The following is a 23,766-nucleotide window of genomic DNA, read 5'->3' as shown; positions in this document are numbered from 1 at the left end:
TTTAAACCACAGCTTTCCATATTGTGCTCACTGAGTATTTACCTAGTTTTTCCCCTTTTTCCCCCTAAATACATCTAGTAATACAATGCCTTAAGTGACTTCAAGGGTATTAAAAAGGCAACATTACCGTAAAGTGAGGATCAGAATAATTTTAAGTACAGGAATGGAACTAGGAATGTAATCATGAGCAGGTGTTTCAAATGGCCTCCTGCAAAAAAGTAATATCCATCCATCTCAGCACTAATGAAACCATAAAGAAGAAGCTTTTGAAAGATGATGGTTTACTTTAAAAAGACTGTAAAACTGGATGTGGTGAAGAATCCTTTCTAAGAGTGTTACATCTGGCTAATTAATAAAAAGTACAGTTTGTGTATTCCTTAAGTGCAGAAAAAAAATTAGGCAAAAATAATGATAGTGGTGTGTTTATTAAATTAGAATGCTGGCAGGGAAGGGAGTTTTCTACCTTATGAATTATATCATGGACAGCTCATGGGCCTTGGAAAAATCAGGCAATCGGGTGGTAATTTGTGCAGTAGTGTTTTTAAAAGAATCCTGCTGACCTAGCAAACTGGAAAGTGAAGTGGGGAAATGGGTTTAGAGTTTAATTTGAAGGAGATAAGAGAAAATCTAGCATGGTGATTGGTAACCAGTATAGTCTCCATCATTGTTTCTGGGATGGATAGTGGGAAGGATGGATTGATGAAAGATGAATAGATGGATGGGTGCATTGAGGATGGATAGATGGCTGGATGGACAGACGGATGGACAGACGGATGAAAAGTGAATGGATGGATGAATGGATGGATGGATGATGTATAGATGGATAAATAGATGGATGGGTAGATGGATGGATGGAGAGATGGAAGGATGTATACATTATATATACATGTAGTACAGAAACATTCAGATGTATATTCAATCTAGCCCTTGATTCCTTTGAGTGGCATTCACTTTCCTTGATTCAAATTTTTATCTGGTTTCCTCCAGTCCTCTCAAAGATACCACTGATTAGCCATAAATTCAAGACAAATGTGAAACCTCCCCAACAAAATCCACCTACAGAAAGCAGGCTCTATCATGTGGTGATGAAGGGAGGATTATGCACAAGGCACAGGAGGGACATTTAGTTTGAGCTTCGTCTTCAAAAAATGCCTCTGACCTAGACTTTGGACCTTATCTCCAAATGAAGTTTAATATGAAGTTATAGAGATACACCAGCAGGGTTGTAAAGAGGATGGAGTTCATTATACAACCAAGTCAGTTGTAAACTCAAAACATACCATAGTATTTGTTACCCTGCTTTGGCCCTCCTTTATTTTTCAGTCAAGTGGGAGCTTAAAATAAAGCAGTGGTCCAGGTCTCCCTCTCTCTCTCTCTCTCAACCTGAAGGAAAGATGTATCAGCCATTTCCAGGATAGAGAGTTGTGTAACAAGAAAGGCTGGACCTCAAAGATATTTTCCTGTCTTTAAATATTTGCTATCAGTATCATTCAAATTTGAAATTGGAAACAGTAGAAAATGTGGTGGAGTTGGAAGAAAGAAACCAAATAGATTCACAGTTAAAGTAGCAATGCCAACCAATGAAAATGATTTGCCTACCATGTTCCAGATAAGAGGGCGTACCTTCCGAGGGGTCAAGCCTCCGAGCCCTCCGCCCATGCTTAGAGTTATTATGGACAAACATATTATCAGAGACTGCCAGGACATGGCCATCCACATTGACTGTCGTAGACACCACGACCTGGAGACAGAAGAGAGAAATGAATGAACATTTTAATATAAAAGCATGGAAGGTAATAAACTCAAGTTAAATAAATAACAGCTGGGAGCTGAAGAAAATTGCATAGCTATTTCACATAATAACTGGTGCTTATGCTGTACAAGTCTAACAAGAGGAGCTATTGATGAGTGGGTCTTTGGCATGGAACGCTTTTGATGCAGTTTTAAGTAAAATTGCACAGTTTATAGTTACACAGCAGAAGGTACACTGTTAACCATAATTTTAACAAGAGGATCTTTATTAGCATATTTTTTTACACAACGGTGGTTGTGTTTCACCTAAATTACCCTTCAGTTTAGACACTGAAGCAGATATCACAGTTGATCATGCAAATAAAAATCTTTTGAATCTTTAAAATATTTCCCCCCAACTGCGTCAGGGTTAAGAGGATAGAGAAATGAAAAAGAGAGGTTTCAGTGAGAGCTGGGATGCAGCTTTCTCTCCCGCGTGTCTTTCTGGTGTTTCTTGTACTTTTCTTTTCCCACCTTACTTCGATTAATCAGACCAACCTCCCTTCCCCTCCCTCCCCCGCTCCCACACCATCCCCATTACCACCACCAGTATCCCTCTTCAAAAGATCTCTGCTAATTAAGGGTCTTAGATCTGTGTTTCAAAGCCAAAAAAACAAAACGAAACAAAACAAAAAACAACAACAACCAAAAAAACAAAAACAAAAAAAGAAGAAATGCAATGGCCCAGCTATAATTCAGATACCCTGGCCATCTCATAAACCTACTCTGAATCTAGTTTGCCAGCAGGGACATGGGCAAAGGTGTTTTCTCAGAGAACTTTGACTAAAACAATGAGAAGAAATGACCTACACTTCTCCTTATATTAAATGGGGAAGAGGATTAAAACTGAAACCCACAGAGATATGTTTATTCATGCGACCTCTTACAACAAAATATAATAATTGTCTGTAATTGCAGCTTCAGCTCCCACCTCATGCTTTGACATGGGAAACAGCAATCAGCCAGCTCCGGTTTAATCCACCTATTATGTTGACTAATTAACTTTCCTCGACAGTTTATTTCTTCCTCCATTATCAGCCCCTGTCAGCCGCAAGCACCCTGCAGCATAGGGGAGACCTCAGGCTCTTTGATTGATCACCGATAGATTGACATGCAGATTAATTTAATTAGAATCACCTCACTTGAGAAATGAAAGACAAAGGCAAGAGCGCTAATAGATCTGCTCTCATAATGAGGCGAACCTCCAGAGCCAAAGCTGAGGATTTCTGATTTATTTTGCTCAATTCCCCAGTTGCCTGGAAAAGACTCTCGCTTTAATTGTTCTTGGTTTTGAGAGGCATTAGCCTCTGAAGAGGTGAAACGTTTTACAAGGATTGGCACATACTGAGGCCCCAGTTTCTGAGGAAGCCTTTTCTCCGACTTCTAGGGTCTTGTGCAATGCCACAGTTCTGTCCCCTCAGTTGGGCAGAGGACAAGACGCTTGGCCTTGGCCTATGCCTGTGAATTGCCTGGCAAAGTGCCTTCCTCAGTAGCCTCCCGCCCCAACCAACGTCAGCCATACTGAAAAGTTCCACCATCGGCGTCTTTGGCCTAAACGCATCAGGACAAAACACAGCGGAGTCCCTTTCTTGAGGCCTCAAAGATGGCAACGAACTCTAGGCTGTGGAGCACTGTTCCGAATACTGTCGTGGGGTTGATTTCATTTGATCTGATCCGATTTGACTTGATCTAGTTACTAGTTTCTGTTTGTTTGCTCTCTTCCAAGCCCCGCCTTCTGCAGACCCGAGGCCCTGCTCCTTAAATGGAGCCCCTACAGGCTTTCAGACCTGGATGTGTAAGTCAGGAAACTCAGGAAACTAGGCACTTGCTCATCCTGCCCTGGGGCCTCCCAGGGATGACTGCAGGGCAGGGCTTCTGTGGGGTCCTCCTTCAGGGCCCTCTTTCAGGGTCTTCTCCTTGACTCCCAGCCAGCCCTGGATCCTCCCCTGATTTTATTTTTTTTAATTCTATTTTATTAAAATACAAAGGAAACAACTGAGAGTCCATTCTGGGAGTCGGGGTATTTGCCTCAATCATTGTGAAAACCAAAATTCCAACTAAGGCAAGTCATTCATGGGAGGACTCAGTACATTTGAAGTAGCAGTTTGCAAAGTGGTTTTTCTCTTTCTTCATGATTGACCAACCAGATCTGACACAGCTGGAAGGTTATGTGTATGCCTCATCAATTGTAGGTTAATTTAAAAGGAGGAGGAGGAAGAGAAGAAAATGGTCTATTCTTTTATTTTCAAAAAGTGTTAGGTGCCAATGCAGAGTCCATATTATTTAAGGCAACAGAAACTCCCTTTCCTTTTTAGTTAGGGAGGTGGGACATACACAATTATGTAACAGAGCTGGGTCCTTCAAAGAATTTTTGATTTACTACGAGACCACAATTGAGTGGTCACTGGAGTCGTTAGCTGAAGAAACTATAAAAGGAATCCCAAACGGTATCTGTTTCCAGTGTCAGGAAATACAGAAAGTTGTTATTCTAGATGTCTGTCTTAAGAGGAAAAAAAAGCAATGACAATTCACCATGCACCTGTAAGACAAAATGCTACAGGCTTAGGCTTAAAATATTCAATATTGTTTAAAGATATTGTCATCTAATTCCTACACTGAACAGAAATGACAAAAACGGTTAAGTTAAAAAAAAAAAAAAAACAAAACTACATCCTATGTGTTTTTTTCTTGACAATAGAAGGATCACCAAGACCACATGTGTGACAGAATCATTTCATTTGAAAGTTCCACTAAAATTGGAGAGAGATAAAACAGAATCCTCATGCCTTTAATTTCTAGAAAATAAACACCTAATGTTCCTCACAGAAACTCATGACTAAACATTTTAACTTGCCTCTCCCCAAAATAATTTCTCTCATTCCAATTTGGAAATGATCAAGATATATTTAAATAAAACATATGCTGAAATTAATCCACAGAGCAACTTGTAAATTTTTAAAAATCTGTGAGATGCAAAGGGGGCACTGAAGTGTCTTTTAAAAAATAGGCCCATAGTGGGAGGGAAAAGGGCCTTTACAGTTTAACACAAGATTAATGAGGTGCTGACACATTCATGCAGGCAAGGGGACAGATGGGCCTGCCAAATCTTCAACCTTCCCAAATTTTGTCAACAAAGCACAGCTTGAATTTGGGACAGGTAAACATGGAAAATGATTTTACATTTGGACTCAACACTTCCCTCTCTATCCCCTTCCTCACTCTCCTGCCCAAGGAAAGAGATGAAGGGATTATGAGGAACAGGTATACTTAGAATTTTATGATATCTGTTAAACTAAATCTTTACTATTTAGAATTGTACTGTCCAAGACAGTAACCACACATGTAGCTATTTAAATTTATTTATTTATTTTTAAAACATCTTTTTTTTTAAAGATTTTTATTTATTTATTGAGAGAGAGAGAGAGAATGGTAGAGAGAGACCATGAGAAGGAGGAAGGTCAGAGGGAGAAGCAGACCCCCCGCCGAGCAGGGAGCCCAATGCGGGACTCGATCCCAGGACTCCAGGATCATGACCTGAGCCGAAGGCAGTCGCTTAACCAACTGAGCCACCCAGGCGCCCATAGCTATTTACATTTAAACTAATTAAGTAAAATTTTAAATTCTTGTTCCTGAGTCTCCATAGCCATATTTCAAGTGGTTAGTAGCCACATGTGGCTAGAGACTGCTATATTGGACAGGGCAGTACAGGACATTTTCCTCATTGTAGATTGTCTTATTGGACAGTGCTGCTATAGAATGGTTTTGAAATAAATTGCTCCAAGTTATTCATGAGGATGTCCAAGCTATATCTCCTGAAACAGGTATTAGTCTAAGTGGACATGTTTAAGATTATATACAAGTATTTTTTTATCACTATATTTTCTAAGATCGATTTTCTATTTAGGGCATAGCTTTCTAACATAGCAATCCATAGATGTGCCAATGAACACGCAGTGTGTTCCGTGGTACCTTCCATCTGGGTCCAGCCTTCCAGGTAAGGGCTTTCAGCCTGAGGGGATTTAAAAAACAATAAACAAAAAACAAAAAAACAAAAACCAGAAGAGAAATCTGCAGGTACCCATTGACTTAGGAGATTTTACACTAACGTTTTCGGTTTCTTGCCTCATTTCAGTGGTTCAAAATGTCCTATGTTTTATCCTGGATCTGGCGATCCCTAAAGGTTGTTACTTTTACAATTTCACCCCCTCTATTTAGAATTAGAAATAATTCAACACAAAGTTGATAATTCTTGACTCCCAAGTTTTCCTAGTTGATGTGATTTTTGGCCAGGTTAATTTAACCCTCAGCCACCGTGCTCCCACCTGTCAAGTGGAGATACTAATAAAAGTACCTGGTTCTGTGAGGCTTACAATATTTAAAGTGGCCAGCATGGTTCCTGGCTCATACTGAGCACTCAACAAATGTTAGTAGCAGTAGGACTGTAGCTGTTGCTTGGTTGATGAGACTCACCAAGAAGTTCAAGTTAATGTATTGGACTGATCATGTGAAGCCATAAAGAGGACCCCGCATAAACTGTTACTTTAAATAAAAGGGTACAGAAATTACCTCTAATGTGTTCACTGTTTTATCAGTCTAACAATTAAATTGTACAATTTTAAAGACCTTTGTGCTCACAATATGTAATTATGTAATTTAGGCCTCATGTAAATTGCAAATTTCACTGGTTTCTATAATTAATTTTTTTTTAATTTTATTTATTTATTTGACAGAGAGAGAGAGACACAGCAAGAGAGGGAACACAAGCAGAGGGAGTGGGAGAGGGAGAAGCAGGCTTCCCGCTGAGCAGGGAGCCCGATGCAGGGCTCAATCCCAGGACCCTGGGATCATGACCTGAGCCAAAGGCAGACGTCCAATGACTGAACCACCCAGGCGCCCCTATAATTTTACTTTCTAGAACCCATGGGTATCTTAGCCTGTTATATTCTAGGCTTGAAACTAAACAAAATCTTACTGCTTTGAAAAAAATCTATAAATTAGACATCTTATCAATTCAGTCTAGTTTTCCCAGTATTTCACATGAATGAAGGATTCTCTGGGAGTTTTGTTATTTGTTACTATTTCCTGCTATCATTCTTCAGGCTGTCCCTCTTTTCTTTATATCGGGCAGGAGACCTTGTATGTCCCAACTAAACTAAATTATCTAAGATTCATGACCCATAATCTCTGTCTCATGAGCAGATTTTCAAAAACACAAAAGCTGCTAAATTCAGTCGTGGGTGGAAGAGCACACTAACAAAAGTAGCAGCTCATATAGAAGAAGGGGTTATGACAAAAGCAACCAAGAGTTGAAATCTCTATTTTTAAACATTTCTACAACAAATATGGAATCAAGAGGAAGATTAGACCATAAAAATATTTTCAACATTTAAATTTAGAATATTTTAGTAGTAAGTACCTCTCTCCAAAAAATAACTACTTTATAAAATTAATTTTGAATGAATATAAAATTATAAATTTGGTTTTAAAAGCTAATATATGGTAACTCAGTGTAAGGAAACTGGTGCTGAAGTTGGTCGTTACATGACTTTCTCATCTCTGGGTTTAACTTATTCTATGTCTGCAGTAATTCAGGACCCCTAATATAAGGCATTAAATGCACTGGCTTGAAGTACATGAAATAGAAAGGCAGTGAGCAGCATTCCATGGAATAATATTCAGCAATAAAAAGAAACAAACTATTGATATACCTGGATGAATTTCAAGAGAATTATGCTGAGTGAAAAAAGCCAATACCAAAAGATTGTATGGGCTTCCACCCCCATTCCACCCCACTCCCCCCACACTCCCCACCAAACTTACATGTTGAATACCTAATCCCCAGTACCTCAAGATAGGCCTGTATTTGGAGACAGGGCCTTTAAAGATATGATTAAGTTAAAATAAGGCTCTTAGAGTGGGCCTTCAGCCAATCTGACTGGTGTCCTAAGAAGAGGAAACTTGGTCACACACAGAGACACCAGGGTGTACGGGCAAAGAGGAAAGACCATGTGCGGACACAGTAAGAAGGTGGCTATCTATAAGCCAAGCAGAGAGGTCTCAGAGAAAACCAACCCGATGGACACCTGGATCTTGGACTTCCAGCCTCCAAAACTGTGTGAAAACAAATTTCCATTTTTAAGCCATTCAATCTGTGATATTTTGTTATGAAAGTCATAGAAAAGTAATACAGTGCATAATTCCATTTACTTAACATTCGTGAAATTTAAAAATTTGAGAAATGGATGATAGATTAGCACTTGCCAAGGGTTAGGGACAGAAGGAAGGTGGATGTGGCTATTACAAAAAAATGATAGGAAGGATCCTTGTGGTGATGGCAATGCCCAATAGCTTCACTGTAGTGATAGATACATAGACCTGCACATGATAAAACTTTACAGAACTAAGAACATACCCATATGTAAATGACTACAAGTAAAACTAGAGGAATCTGAATAAGGTGGTGGATTTATCAATGTTCAAATCCTGTATGATTATTGTATAGTACTATGTAATATTGTACTATAGTTTTGCAATACATTACTATTGAGGTACTGGGTAAAGGGTGCACAAGATCACTCTGTATTATTTCATATAACTACATGTGAATCTACAATTGTAGCAATAAAAAATTCAATTACATAAAAGGCATCATCAGTCAAGATGCCCTTCAATAGGTGAATGGATATACAAACTGGTAATCCAAGGAAAGGAATATTATACAGCAATAAAAAGAAATGAACTATCAAGTCAGGAAAAGACACGGAATTTTAAATGTATAGTGCTAATTGTATGATTCCAACTGTATGACATTCTGGAAAAGGTAAAACTTTGGAGAGAGCAAAAAGATTAGTGGTTGCCAGGAGTTTGCCAGGGGGAAGGGAGGGACGACTAGGTAGAGCACAGGGGCAGTGAAACCATTCTATCTGATGCTGTAGTGGTAGATACATAACACCATGCATTTGTCCAAACCCACAGGATACAAAACATACAAATGAATCCCAGTATAAACTATAAACTTTATACTATGTTATCAATAATGTATCACTATGGCACATCAGGGGCGCCTGGGTGGCTCAGTCTTTAAGCATTTGCCTTCAGCTCAGATCATGATCCCAGGGTCCTGGGATCGAGCCCTGCGTTGGGCTCCCTGCTCGGTGGGAAGCCTGCTTCTCCCTCTCCCACTCCCCCTGCTTGTGTTTCCTCTCTCGCTATGTCTCTCTCTGTCAAAGAAATAAATAAATAAAATCTTAAAAAAAAATGTAGCACATCAATTCTAATGAATGTGTCAGACTAATGCAAAATATTAATAATAGGGAAAATGAGGGAGGGAATGATTGAGGGAGTCTTTGGGAACTCGTTATACTTTCCCCTCATTTTTCTGTAAACCTAAAACTGCTCTACAAAATAAAGACTTTATGTCATCAAAATTTACCCTCAACCCTACACAGCCCACATTCTCTACCCTGTCTGCTGATCCATTCTTTACAGACTCTTTGAATATTACAGTCAAAAGACCCAAGAAATCAACCAATCTAGTAGCTTCCAACTAAGAGTTTTCAAATGTAGTAATAGGAACAATACAGCAGAGAGGGAACCCTAAATTCACCCATAGGAAGACTGCATACTAAAACAGTAATTTTCCTTTGTCGAGAGAGGATCGGATCATCTGCATGGAAACACTGGTTATCTCATGCATGTGAGAAACTCTGAATTAATGGATTCATATGACTTCAAATAATTTTAAAATGGATCGTGATTCTTAATAAATGCCCTCAGGATCAAAAAATAAGTCATCACATGGATGGGATTCATAAGAGAAAATGACAAAAGAAGTCCTCAGTGGTTATTACACTGCAAATTTGTCCAACACCTCTTTCTGAGGCTTGGAAAAGTGAGGCCCAAGAGGTTTAAAGGCATCCTCAAGGTCATAGGACAAATTAAGAGCAGAGGTAAGCCTGAAGGGAAACTTTCAGACTCCAGATCCAGTTCTCACCCACAGTGGCCTCTGGCCTCTCCATTCTCTCCTGACTCTGCTGGTATCTTCCAGAACACATATCTGGGGTCTATGTGACTGACTACACTTTAAGTATTATAACACATAAAAATTGTCTGCAGCAGTTAGGAGTTAGGTCTTCATTAACTTTGTCCTTTAAAATATCCTTGACTGATATGGAATGAGATAGTCTCTGAAACCTGCCTGATTGCTAGTTTCTATCTGGTTGAAAGATCCCAAATAACTCATTAAAAATTATGGAGGACGCATGAACCTACAGAATGTAACAGAGCGGAACTGTGGGAAAAAGGGAGTGAGTAACCGAATTAATCTACTCTTTAAGGCTCAAGGCAAAAATATCTCTTCGCTTAACAGTAAGACAAAAGCAGACACTTCTAAATCCTCAAATACGTATGCTGAACTAATTTGGACCTTTGGAAACTAAACTCAGCTTCTGTCTCCTGAACGGTGACACATGCTCAACATAAAAGCTCATCCGTGACCTTAACCTTGGTCCTCCCTCTGTGGATCAGGATACCTTTGATGACTCTTGATGGTGTCATTGGCATTTAACAGGTGTTCTCCTTTTATGTGTTCCCACTGGCTATTTTAAGTAGCAGTGAGCCAAAACATACAGAAGAGGCATGTCTGCTCTCTACCAATGAGACCATGAGACACAGATGTGACAATTGGGAGCAAGAAAACAGCCTATTAGTCAACAGCTCAGATTCTAGGGTCAGAGAGTCCTGAGTTTGAACTCCAACTCCATCACTTACCAGTTTGTAACCTTAGATAAGTCACTTAATCATAGGAAAAAGTTGTGAGCCTACTATCTTCCAGGCATTATTCTATGGAGAAGCAGCAATGAACAAGACAGATAAATTGTTTGTCCACCAAGAACTGAGTGCTTATCAGAGGCAGAAAGGGGTTTTCAGGCAGTAAGTAAGCAATAAAAGCAAATTTCTGAATGTGAAAAGTTCCAAGAAGAAAATAAAATGGGGATGGAGCAATACCTAGGTGGGACCTATTTTTGATTGGGTGAGTAAGGAAGGCATCTCTGAGGAGGTGATGTTTTTAGCTGAAATCTAAGTAAAAGAAATAGCCAGCTATTCAACGAAGTGGCAGAAGAATTTCCTAGGAGGATAGAATAGCAAGTACAAAGATCCCGAGGCAGAAATGGGTTTGGTGTATCCAAGGAAGAGAAATGAAAGAAAATAAGGGAGGCCAATGTGCTTGTTTGGAGCAAAGTAAACAAGAGAAGGAGCAGTGGAAAAATAAGATTATCCATGCAAAACACTTTGTATGGTGTCTCACACATAATAAAAGCTCTGGAAGTTACAACTTAAAAAGTGATAGAATGTAAGAATATCTTTTGTTGGTAAGTCTCACTAAGTATAGGCATCCTCAGAAGCAATATCCATTGGCAACACTGATCTAAACCATCTATCCTTTCATGTATTTTACATGTCTTCAATAGCAACTGTACTTAATGTAGAAATTTATTTCCTCTAAGTGCGGAGCCACCACTCGTCAAACTGCGTTCATAAGGATTCCTTCTCAGTGATGCATATTTTCTGCCAAGGCCCAGCATAAGGCTCATGCCAAGATACATATTTGCCCAATAAGCCGTAATGGTTTAATATATCAGGTTGAAAATCTACCATTTGTATTTACTATGTTATGTGAATTAATCCTGTATTCTAAAACTATCATTAGAGCTGCTTTCAGGATAATTAATCAGCGTGGTGCATCTTGAAATTATTCTGTATGAAGAGAGTGATTGCAGCTCAGGCCCTTAGCATTCTGTTGGTAAAGAATTTAATTGTAAGATGTGCTGTTTGTCAAAACAATATAAAACAGGGGGTGGGGGCAGTGGGAAAGAAATAAAAAGGATACAAATATTTCTTTCTTTATTTAAGTGCTTTTAAAAGCAGACTGAAACTGCAGAGGTAGGACATGTATTTTAAGAATTCTCTAATGATACCCTAAAATATATTGATTCAGAGCCTCTGTAGGCTTTTGAACAAATAACAAGGAATCTCCAAAATTTATAGAAGTCACCAAAAGTAAGAGCAGAGAGTTGCCTTTGACTGTCATTTCCTATGCCATCATTTTTAAAAGAACACACCGTTGGTGGGAAATTGGGATGATAACCTGGTGGTTTCTCCTCATATTTCCTATCCCCCACTCCAAATGACTAATAAGTGAAAGTGGATTGTTTGTCTCCTCCAATAAACATGAGATAAGCATGAATTTGGAGCCTGCTGTTCTCTCCGCTCAGAAAATTCTCCTGGCTCTTCTCAGGACGGTTTATTCTTATCCTTTAGCTCTGAGCTTAAATATCACCTCCTCAGAAGTTTTTCCTGGTTATTCACTTTAAATCGGGTTCCTATTCCTCCATTCCACATGTATTCTCTCTCATATTATTAATATTCTTTATAGCAATAATGAAAAATTTTGATGATTTGTAATTACTAATTTGTACACATTGTAGCAGCTGATGGTACCTATTACCCACACATCCATTTTCTCTCCTTCTTGAGGGCTGTACAAGTAGACATTTGCAGGTCACTCTGTGGTTATATATGGCCATGTGACAGACTTCTGGCCCATTCTAGAATATGGGCAGATTTGACAAGGGTCATTTCTAAAACCAGGTTTTTAAGAAGTCCATGAGCCCCCTCCATGTACTCTTTACCCTTCATTTGGATGGACAGAGACAACAAGGTTCTAGGGGCTAGTAGAGACACAAAATGAAAGGAGCCCTGGTCCCCAAATCACTTTATGTACAGGACCTGTTCATCTACCAAGAACACCTGCATTGTACCAGTATGTGAACAAGAAATGACCTGTTGTGTGTGAGCCATTATATTCTTTGTTCTATTTATTACAGCAGCTAGTATTATCCTAACAAATAGACCCCCAACGAGAATATGAGCTTCATTAGAACAAACACCCTGTCTTTCTTGTTCATCACAATATATTCACCACTTGCCAGATCAATAAATACTACTGAGGGCATGCATGCATGAATGAAGGAATAGATATTAAATTTATATTCCTCTATAGTCATGCATCCAACATTTATACATGAATATAAATTTGTAGCCTATGGAAAAATTTTGTTGAAGAGATAAAATGAATTTGGAAATTGACACGTTACCTCACAGTCTCTAGGTACTATGGTATCTACTATGATGACAGCTTGTACCCGATTCTCGTTCCTTCCCTCACCATCCTCATTCAGCCAGCCCCAACAAGGAAAGCTATTGAGAAGGATTTAAATCTTAACCTGGAATTGTCTAGCTCCTGTCAGTTAAAAACCAGACCCATGACATGGTTTTAACACAGTCCTTTGACATTAGCATCTTTTTAGTGTCAAGACGAAGAAACAGGCTCATTTAGTCACAGTGAATTTCTCCCTGTCATGAGCTGTTTCCATCCTAGCTTACCCCCACCCTCTCTTTTCCTCCCCACTTCCTCAAACCCACCAGAACTGAATGAAGCCTGTATCCACTGCTGTATTTAAGCAAGTTTGTTACTCTAGCCACAGCCTGGGGATTCCAAAAGAAAACATCCATTGTAAATTAAGAAGGAGGAGGAAAAAAAAGATTGTACCAGATTTTCTACAAGGTTTATTCCATAATGCCTTAAAGTATGAACACAGCCGAGCTCTGCGGAAAGTGATTAATTTCTTGAAAACGCTAAGGTCACACTAATTGACATGACCTGTGTAATTAAGTAGTCTCTGTTTACACACCAGAAGCTCAGCCGCTGTGAGGCTGAGTTTGCTTGACAGAATGTCTTTACATGTCAAGAGATCAACAACCTTTCTTATGTCCTCCTCAGTCACCTACACAGGCCCTGATTGCTGTTCAGAGGAGACACGCTCTGGCATGGCATTATGAAGATCAGGCTGGCCTGGTGAGCATACAAAATGAGATGAGAGAAAGGTAGCAGCCAGGATTGTTGGAGAGAGCCCACTTAATAGTCAGGGGAGCACATTTTCGATCAGATGTCTCTAGGTCTTAGGTTTTCAGTATAACTGAGAAAAGCCACATTGAGATGTTAAGAGTAGACCCGAGTTTACTCATGCCAAAAAGACACTTTCTCATTCCTCCTTAAAGGCAATAGCAACATGAAACCTACTTCCTAATGGTGTACTAAGAGAGAAATGATGGAAATTATATGTCTTCTTCACAGGCAACCTTCAACCAATGTCTCTATGACACATCGCTGTCAGCCAGCATAGCTCAGGGAAGACTAATCTTCCCCCTCTTGCACGAGTCCTAAGATTTGGGAACTTCAGTATGGTTTCTTTACAGAGTTCTCTGAGATGCCGGGGGCCACTTTACTCATGCTCCTTCTAGGTGATGGGTCTTTCTTGCTCTGGAGAAGTGGCCCGAACCTCCATATGTTAAGGAAAACTATAGCCCCCTTTTGAGTAATAGCTTCTTTTTCCAAGGTTCGTACAAGTAAAAACTGGCCAACACTGTACCTATGTTCAGAAACAATGCTCATGTTCTTCTTCTTCCACGCAACTCCACTCTCTGCCTGATGACCTTTGGTGCATTCCAATATTCTTTATGCAGACAGTAGCTTTAGGCTTGTTATAGGGCAAACACCACTCCTTGGCTTTCATGGGGTTCATGAGTAGCCACTCTGACTCTCAGATGTTGAGAGACCTCCTTATTTTCTCTGCAGAAGTGTCTCCCTACAGATTCTCCCTACAGCTTCTTTACTGTTCCACATTAGATAACATCTGAGTCAGACGATTGGGTTGAATCGCTGTCTCTTCACTACCTAGTAGATGTGTGGCTTTGAGCAAATTGGTTAACTCCTCTTAAGCCTCAGTTCCTCATGTGTAAAATTATATTTTATAAATATAATATTTGTACCTTCCTAATAGGGACATTGTGAAGATGAAATGATAGCTCATGTAAAATATTTAGCATAATACTTCTCACATAATGAGTACCTAGTAAATGTAAGCTTTATCATTATCATCATCATGGCCGATGTCCATAGATGTATGTCAAGGTACACATATGGGCACATATATTTATACACACATATATGGAACACACTGAATGTAGATACAGATACAAACAGTCATCTCCCCAGCATTTAATGTAATTAGAAATAAACCAAGATTGGGAACAGAGGAAGAAAAGGCAGCTTGTGGTGGAAGCACAAAAAAAGAAAAGAAAAGAAAGATGGTGACAATGGACGTTGGAGTTCACTGAGTTGAAGTTCCTGGAAGTTTCCAATAGGCAGCTGAACAGCTAGGTCTGGATCTGGATGTCAGGTCTCAGGGAACCTGACTCAAGAGTCCTGAGTGCCCAAACAGTGGTTAAGATGCTGACAATGGAGAAGATACTCAAGAGAGCCCTACAAAGTGGGAAAAGATCTGGATCTCAAAAGAAAACTTAAGGAATGGCAATATATACAGGGAGCAAACAAGTAGCATCCCTTCAAGAAGGCTGAAGTGAATGTTGTTGTGGAATCCAAGAAAAAGATGAGTTCAAGAAGAATGGGATGGCTAGCATCATGAAATGATGCACAGAAATATAGGAGGACATAATAGTCATGAAAGAAACAAGACTGGGGAAAACATAGAGTTTGGTAGGGATATGTGAGGTGTCACTTTAACTCTACTGAGGCAATTCATCCATTCTCCAATTACATAAACATCCACATGCCTACATGCCTGAGACCATGTGCTAATTGTGGGAAAATGATAATTAATTAAATGTGTAAACATACTTAGATACAAAACAAAATGAATCAATGTTCATTCTGCCATAGCTTCCCTCTATCCTCTCCTAGGAAGTGATGAGGGGGTGATGGGGACAAAGCAGGTTAAATCTGAGATCCAATAAGGAATTTGTCCTTGCTTATGGAAAGAGCTCTTCCTCAACTCAAAAATTAACTCTGTAGTGGCCAAGGTTGCTGCCCCTATTTAGAGAAGTCTACCTACTTTAGGATGGGTGGAGACTCACAGGGAAGAGCACATATATTTGAAGGACAGTATGGACCTTGGGTTAGGCAGTTCTCATGCCTAATAGAAATGACATGCCTAAGTTCTCATGCCACTGTCACCAGGAAGAGGCTGTCAGAAGTCATTGGGTATAAGACTGGACCAATGCCTCTCAAGTAGGGGCAATTTTGCATCCCCACCCCAACCAGGAACATTACATGTCTGGAGACATTTTGGGTTGTAATGACTAGGCTAGGGCCTGGGGGAGTTTCTCTCCTGGCCTCTATGGGTACAGGCCAGTGATGAACTGTTAAATGTCCTACGGTGTGTAGGACAAATCCACCCTCCCACACACAACAAAGGATTATCTAGTCTAAAATGTCACTTGTGCCTAAGATGAGAAACCCTGTATTGAAATAATGACCCAGTTTCAGTGTATCGCAAGTACTTTCTCCAAAAGCAAATTAGTTACACATACAAAATGCGTCATTTGTATGTTGGAAAATAAGCAGAATCATAATGTTTACTCAATTTTAGAGCTGAGGAAACTGAGGCTTTCCAGAAATTCAATTCATGCCCCCTCATCTCAGTAGCCCTTCTACTAAATGAAGAATAACTATTTTATCTGCAAAAATAAAGCTTTCTAGATACCATCAAAAATAACAGACTGAGTTGGTTTTTCGTCTCCTATAAGAGCTACATTTCTATAATTTAAGGCTTTCAGACATTTCATTAGCCGGTCCTTTGAGGGAAAACCAAGGCCCCAGAAGTCTTATACAAATACTCTCTTAGGTTCCCAATGTCACCAAAGTCCACCTCTAACTCTGCTGCCCTGAGAAGCAGAGCAAAGTTGATCCTGATATTCATAAGGCATGACAACGTCTATTAGATATGTTTATTAGACATGAATTGGTTCGTGCCTGGATATGCCTTATTCCTAACCCAAGCTTAATTAAGGGAGATATATGGCTCATCTTAAGGCCAAAGCAAGTGCAAAACAGTTTATAATGAAACCCAGCCTCATGTTGCAGGACACTGAGCAACTTAGTGGCATCACATGCGTTGTTTACTAGCAAACCAACTCCATCTCAACACACAAAAAAATCCTGCGTGGGAAGGAGAGTACCCAAGTCTTCCAACTTGGGGTCAGCAGCTAGCCAGGGGAAACATTTTCCAGAAAACTAGGAATCCAGGGATTCCCATTACTCATCTCTGTCAGAACAAAAGGTGGCAAGGCCAAAATGATTTTACAAAAATACTTCAGGATCTTGGGAGAGAATGTCTTGTTTCTACTGAATTTGTTCTTCTGTGACACCAATAAGTCTCACCTCTCAAAAAAATATCATCTTGGAGACAAAGAGATCTTGACATCTAAAAATCAGTGTTCAGAATCATCCCATCCCTTTCCCCTATCAGAGAATGTGCAGCTAAAATTTTTCAAGATCCTCTCAGAGATCATACATTTCAATCTATACTTAAAGCTGACTAACTATACCTAAGAGTATACTTTAAACACCATGCTGTTTTCACTGAAAGACCGTATGGGCAAATATATGTGTCATTACTCTGATAGGAAAACTAATGTTGACCATGCAAATGAGTTAGCCGTAAAATGAAATGGAAGGCAACACAAGTCTAGAACTTTGCTCTTCAAAGTGTGGTCTGTGGCATTGGCATCGCTTGGGAGCTTGTTAAAAATGTAGAGTTTCAGGCCCACCCGAGACCTCAATTAGCAGTTTAACAAGATCCCCAGGGAGTTCTTGACACTTTCGAGTTTGAGAAGCACCAGTATCTAGAACTTATTGACCTTTCCTACAACCTGACTACCATTTTGTCTTCGAAATTAACACTTTGCTTTCATATCTCCTTCTGCCAGTAAATGTGTAATTATACGAGGTAAACACACCCCTCATGCTTTGAATCGTGGCCGATTTGACTGCTTGAGGACCTTCACACATGCTGTACAAGGATACTGCTGACACAGAACTGAGTGTCACCTGCATCACTCTCTAGATGTGTCCTGCTGCATCAGGGGTCAATTTTTAATAGACAATTATTACTGACAACTTCCAAACTGGGAAGAGGAGAACGGAGAGAAAGGAAAGAAGAAGATGACATAATTCTAAAACAGAACAAAGTTCTCATTTGACAGTTTTCTACCTGTAAAACTTTAGAAAGGATCCATCATTTTTATGTACTTTACTTAACCTACAGTGGTTTAAGCCTGTGAGTCCATTCAGGAAACCAAACTAGGCTCAAAGGACATCACTGCCTCAACCAGTGATGACAGATGGTTCAGTCCTGGCTCTTCCCTAATAAAAACAACTCCTAGAGTACAGAGACCTGGGGGACCGGGATCCTCACCTGCTCCTCACCTCTAGGGAAATAACTAGACTCTGTATCTTCTTCTGCCTAAGACTTTTTTACCCTCTCTTGATATTCATGTCATTATTGAGATTTAAGAAAGACAAGACAAACCCACCTGGAATCTCCGCATGTCACGTGGGTTTCCTGCATTCTTTAGGCAATTTTGGTTACATTTGAGGAAAAATTTCAAGAAGAACCTGCAAAGAAACAAATTATCACAGTTAGTATTTCAGTCCTGACACAGAAAGGAAAAAAAGTAGTAAGTCGTGTCTGGGTTGTGCATTCTATTCTCCGCGTATTTTCTGAAATACTTAGGAAGGTGTTTAAGGCAGTATTTTATGGAAAGCTTTAGCCTTTGTTTTGCATTTGAGCTGGACTTTCTCTATGAAGGAAACACTCTCAGTGCTGCCAACAGATCTCACAAAAGAATTAAGCCCCCAAGGAAGTATTTTTACTCAGAGGGAAGGTCTTCACCATAATTTAAGGTAGGCTCCAATTGGGTATAATTGCCTGAGAATTACTCATGGTTCCCAACAACATGTAATTTAAGTCCCATAAATTCACAGATGATGAACCAGCAAAATGCATGCTGGATGAATATAAGGAGATGGTAAACACTTTTTTATTTTAGCATCTCCAAATAAAATACCTTAATTGGTAGTACCCACAAGAAGTAGATAAGATTCACATACTGACTGAAGTCCTTTGACTTCTCAAAATATTTCCTGTATGTTTTTCTTACACTGCCTACTGTAGACAAAAGCTATTTGTGACTGAATAAGAACCTCACTGCCACCTTGGTCCCTGAATTGGTTCTAGAGTGAGATCTATGGGTTTTACTTGCTAGGGTGACCAAAAGTCCCAATTTGCCAGGAACAATCCCAGTTTACACCGGCTGTATTAGTGGAAGTATTAAGATACCCACTTTAATTCTCAAAAGTATCTCATCAAGGATGATAAATTAGTTGGCCACCTTATAACTTTCTGAGTTATTTCTTTTTTTAAGATTTATTTATTTATCTTGAGTGAGAGAGAAAGAGAGCTCGCACACAAGCTCAGAAGTTGGAGGGAGGGGCAAAGGCAGAGAGAATCTCAGGCAGACTCCCCGCTGAGCGTGGAGTCACACACGGGGCTCAATCTCAGGACACTGAGATCATGACCTGAGCTGAAACCAAAAGACACACTCTTAACCAACTGAGCCACCCAGGCGCCCCCTGAATTATTACTTACGTTGTAGTTGTTAAAATCCATCACAGGAAGACAGCAGGTATCAAAGGTGTGCTATTAGGACATTCATATTGGCGATCTGCTTGTTCTCCACTGGCCCATGTTTGGGGAAAGAAGCATTTGAAAAAACCACCCTGAGGGACGCCTCAATGGCTCAGTCGGTTAAGCATAAAACTGCCTTCAGCTCAGGTCATGGTCCCAGGGTCCTGGGATCGAGCCCCACATCGGGCTCCCTGCTCAGCAGGGAATTCTGCCTCTCCCTCTCCATCTGCCTCTCCCCCTATTCATGCTCTCTCTTGCTTTCTCTCTCTCTCACACTCAAATAAATAAATAAAATTGAAAAATAAATGAATAAAAATCACCCTGAGTTCTCCATTCCCTTTTACTGGTAGGCCTATGGCTATCAGGCCCACATATTTTCCAAAAATATCAGAATGCATTAAAATGCTGGTCAGTTAAATTCTTGTAGGGATTTTCTTTTCTTCACCTTTCTCCCATTCAAGCCTGCACTGGAGTATAAAATTCCCACCTCGACACATATAATCTAAATGGGGGAGAAGAACTATCATGCCGTGATGCCTCAGTCTGAATTTAGCTCTGAGCACAAAGTCTATTAAGCAAATAATACAGCGGTCTTCAGAAATGAGAACACAGTACAAAGTTGCACTGAGTTTAACTGGTTTCTGAAGGCACCCAACCAAAAGAACATTTTAAAATGTAAACATCTTGGGGCACTTGGGTGGCTCAGTCAATTAAGCGTCTGCCTTCAGCTCAGGTCATGATCTCGGGGTCCTGGGATCGAGCCCCAGGTCAGATTCCCTGCTCAGTGGGAAGTCTACTTGTCCTCTCTGTCTTCCCCTGCTCATGCTCTCTCTCACTCTCTCCCTCTCTCTCTCAAATAAATAAAATCCCTAAAAAAATAAAATGTAAACATTTTTCTAAAATGACTCTACATCATGCACCATTCGAATGCCCATCAATAAAAGCAGGCCTCTGAAAAATCATTTGCCCTTACTTCCAGGTTCTCGCCACAGAGGCCAAAGTTTATCAACCTTTCATACAAGATAAATGACTCATGGAACACCGCTGAAGCCCAAATTTGTAAAATGGAATCTGGCTCTGGCACCCCTTCCCCAGTAGGAAGAACAGCACTGTCCTTCCCTGGGGCCATCAGCTGGTCCTGACTCCTGTCTCCTTTCAATAAGGCAGACTTGGGAAGGGAAAGAGGTTTGAGGGAGGGGTCACAACCCCGAGTGCCTCTGCGTTGTCCTTTCCTCTGAGCTCTCAGAAGGCTAGTGCTGGGTGGCCCTGTGATCACACATGGCTTTCAGAAGCTAAGGTGGTGAAACTCAAGGGTAGTGAGTCTGTCATCCTACTGGGGTTCAAGCCAAAGACACCTAAAATGTGAAAACTGGCTGCTTCTTTCAAGCACAGCTAGTTGGAAGGGCATTTTTAAAAGCCACGCCAAGCCTAGGAGAGGACTCATTGCCACTAAAGTGACAGTAAGAATCAGTGTGGTATGAAGGAAAAGCCACAGCCTTTAGAAATACCCAGAATGGGGTTCATAACCCAACTTGGGCAGGTACTGCTTGTGTGATTTTGGATAAGTAGCTGAACTTCTCTGCACCACTGCTCTATAAACTTCTAGTGACAGTCCCTACTTTGTAGGGCAATTGCAAACACAAGCTGCGAGAATGCCTGGTACCTGGTAAGCCTGGCGATGGTGCAGGAGTAATAATGGCTCCCATGGTATTACGTGCTTAACCGGTGCTCAGCACAGTGCTAAGAACTTCAAATACATTTTCCCCATTTAACCGCCCTAAGTAACTTTATGGATGAAGAAACTGAGGTTCGGAGAACTTAAAAAACTTGCCCAAAGGTTAGTAACTCTGAGTCTAGAACTCAAATTTGGCCAGAGCCTGTGCTCTTAACCATTATGCTACAGTTTTAGTAATAACAGAAGTAGAGCAGTACTGATGTTAGTACTAACTGTACCAGCAGTAGTCATTGTACCACAATGGCATTTATACTAAGTGTAAATAAGAGTAACCGTACAAATAAGAATAATTATTGGCATTATGATTTCCATACCAGTAGCATAAATATCGTGGAGGGAGACGTCATGGCCATTCTCCCTTCAGTGGCCCCTACCCCCGGTTCCTCAGGGTTGATAATATTGCCGCTGGTGCATGTTTAAGACATTTGAGCCCTGACCCGACAGCCAGATTCAGGTTGTGTTAGAAGGAGCTGTCAGCACACCCTCTGGCATCTTCAAGTCAGACAACTGCTAGCCACCATGAGGGGAGCCATCTGGTCCCAAAATGGATTTTGAAAGGCAAGCAAACAGGACGCTTAGCTCTGCCAGAGAGAAACAGAATCAAGGGAGTAGGAGATCTTCTGCCTTAACGATGAGCAGGGGCGAGGTGCCTGTCACCAGACCATCGTTAGCACAAAAGCTATGCTGGGCACACACCAGATCCCTGTTACCCTAAGCTGCCCTGTCACTTGGCATGCTGGCAGAATCTCCTGCCCGCCCTCTCGACAGTGGATTGCTTGCTGAAATTGAAGGCTTGACCATCTGTCACCGGGAAGAGATGGCATCCACGGGTGCCTGGGGCCTCACACAAGCCCTTATGTGGCAAAGACGCTCTGAAGGACCCGTTCTTTTGGGGAAAGCCAGCCTTACCCCAGGGGGAGCCTCAGGAATTCTTTCAAAGTTTCCCCTCAGTAGATGCCAAATGCCTGACCCTTTCAGATCACACTTCCTTAAAGGAACTGAGAGGAGTTAGAAGTAGGAGTTAAAAATATCCCCACTGAGAGACAGAGTTAGACGTGGCACACACATTTTGGGGATGATTTATCAGGCTGTTTTTAAGGCATTTGTAAACGGGGGACGTATGCATGCCTGCTGGCCTATGGAGAGGATCTCAGATTCCGAGGGGGGTTTTAACAAAGCGGAGGTTATTGTAACTCAAAACCTCACTTTTGTCTCATGAATTACCACATTTTGTGTGGCGGGTGTGTTTGATAAAGTGTTGTCAGGAGAAAGAGTGTGGCAGCCTTCTCCCAACCGTGGGAAACGGATTGGAGGCAGGACAAAGCCGCTATTGACCCTATAAAGTTCCAAGGAGTTCCAGAAACTCCAGGAAACAGCCCAACCAGAACCAAACTCCAGTCTTTTTGGGGGGTAGAAGGCGCGGAGCAAGAAACCCAACACCTTTCAGTTAACTCTCAATATGAATAATATCATCTTCTATTCATACGGTGTGTTACATGAGTCAAAGCACCTCTATCTCCAATATCTCATTAAATGTTCACGGAAGTCCTATAAATTAGGCATGCCAGGAATTATCAACCTATTTAAAAGGAAGAAAACTAAGACTCAACAAAATTAAGATATTTATCTACAGTCAAAACTAAACTCATACCCTATATTGGTCAAAAGAGTCCTTATGGTATAAGTTTTTTTCCATGAATTACAGGACTTTATAAGTGATCTGAACCATCACTTAGTATAACTTTTTCACCATGCATTTAAGAAAATTGAGAGATCAGGAGACATGGTAATAGCCACACAGTTATAACAGTTATGAAAGCCAGAACTACAATCCACATGTCCTGACTTCTAGTTGTATGATTTTTTTTTCAAGAAAATGTTAGGTTTCTGAAAGTCAACCCAATAAGGGCTCAACACGTGAGCTATTGAAATTTTTAGTCTCCTACCTCAATTAGGAAAGTGACAGTCATAAAACTAAAAGTGACATCTCATTAAAAGCTGTGTCTAGGTTCATCAATCAGGCTAATGTAGGACATTAGCCCATCATTGAACATTAACTGAACCGAACACACACATTTGTAGAACAAAATTGTTTATTCAATGGTTTACTTGTATTACATTTTACCAACCAATAGATAGTCAGTATATTGAGTATCCTTCCATTTAACTAGCACAATACTGGATACCAAAGATATGTCTAGGCTCCCCCCAAAATTAAAATCATTGATTTAGCCAACAGAACCTGATCCATCTATATGAGGATGTAAAGTAACAACAAATAAAAATGATCTTTGTATACCCAGCACATGATAGAGGATACAGAACCCAGCGGGTTTTCAGTAAATCTGTTCAACTAAACAGAATCCAGGACCTCCAAGCAGTAGAAATGAGAACATTCTACAATAAAGATGGCAATAGAGAATGCTGGGCAAGAGCTTGGGTTGCAGATAAGAAAAGCCTGGGTAAATTTCTGCAGTTCCCTGAACCTCGGTGGCCTTATTAAAACATGGGAATAACAATACTTCTCTCCAGCACCACTGTGTGGCATTCATCATAATCTTAACTTTGCTGTTTAATTTTGTGACTTTAGACAAATTACTTAACTTCTCTGTGCCTCAAATTTCTCATCTG

The 23,766-nt window shown here is 40.4% G+C and overlaps 1 protein-coding gene across 3 annotated transcripts in view; it reads right to left on the bottom strand.

The window, feature by feature from the left end:
* Nucleotides 1-23,766, bottom strand: part of EBF1 (EBF transcription factor 1) — a 392,876-nt gene that overhangs the window by 123,134 nt on the left and 245,976 nt on the right. For 2 of the 3 annotated variants that reach the window (XM_028106687.2, XM_028106689.2), the window contains exons 7-8: nucleotides 18,247-18,328; nucleotides 1,600-1,741 (exon numbers count right to left, since the gene is read on the bottom strand). In XM_028106687.2, the coding sequence (XP_027962488.1) occupies nucleotides 1,600-1,741; nucleotides 18,247-18,328 (224 nt within the window). The remainder of the gene's footprint in view (nucleotides 1-1,599; nucleotides 1,742-18,246; nucleotides 18,329-23,766) is intronic. The other variant, XM_028106688.2, reaches the window with a different exon arrangement.

This window comes from Eumetopias jubatus, unplaced genomic scaffold (genome assembly GCF_037043125.1).
Source record: "Eumetopias jubatus isolate StellerSeaLion01/CBP00866 unplaced genomic scaffold, mEumJub1_p1.0 scaffold_5, whole genome shotgun sequence".
Classification (NCBI taxonomy): domain Eukaryota; kingdom Metazoa; phylum Chordata; class Mammalia; order Carnivora; family Otariidae; genus Eumetopias; species Eumetopias jubatus.
The sequence above is the reverse complement of the archived record's forward strand: the minus strand, read 5'-3'. Positions and strand labels throughout refer to the sequence as shown.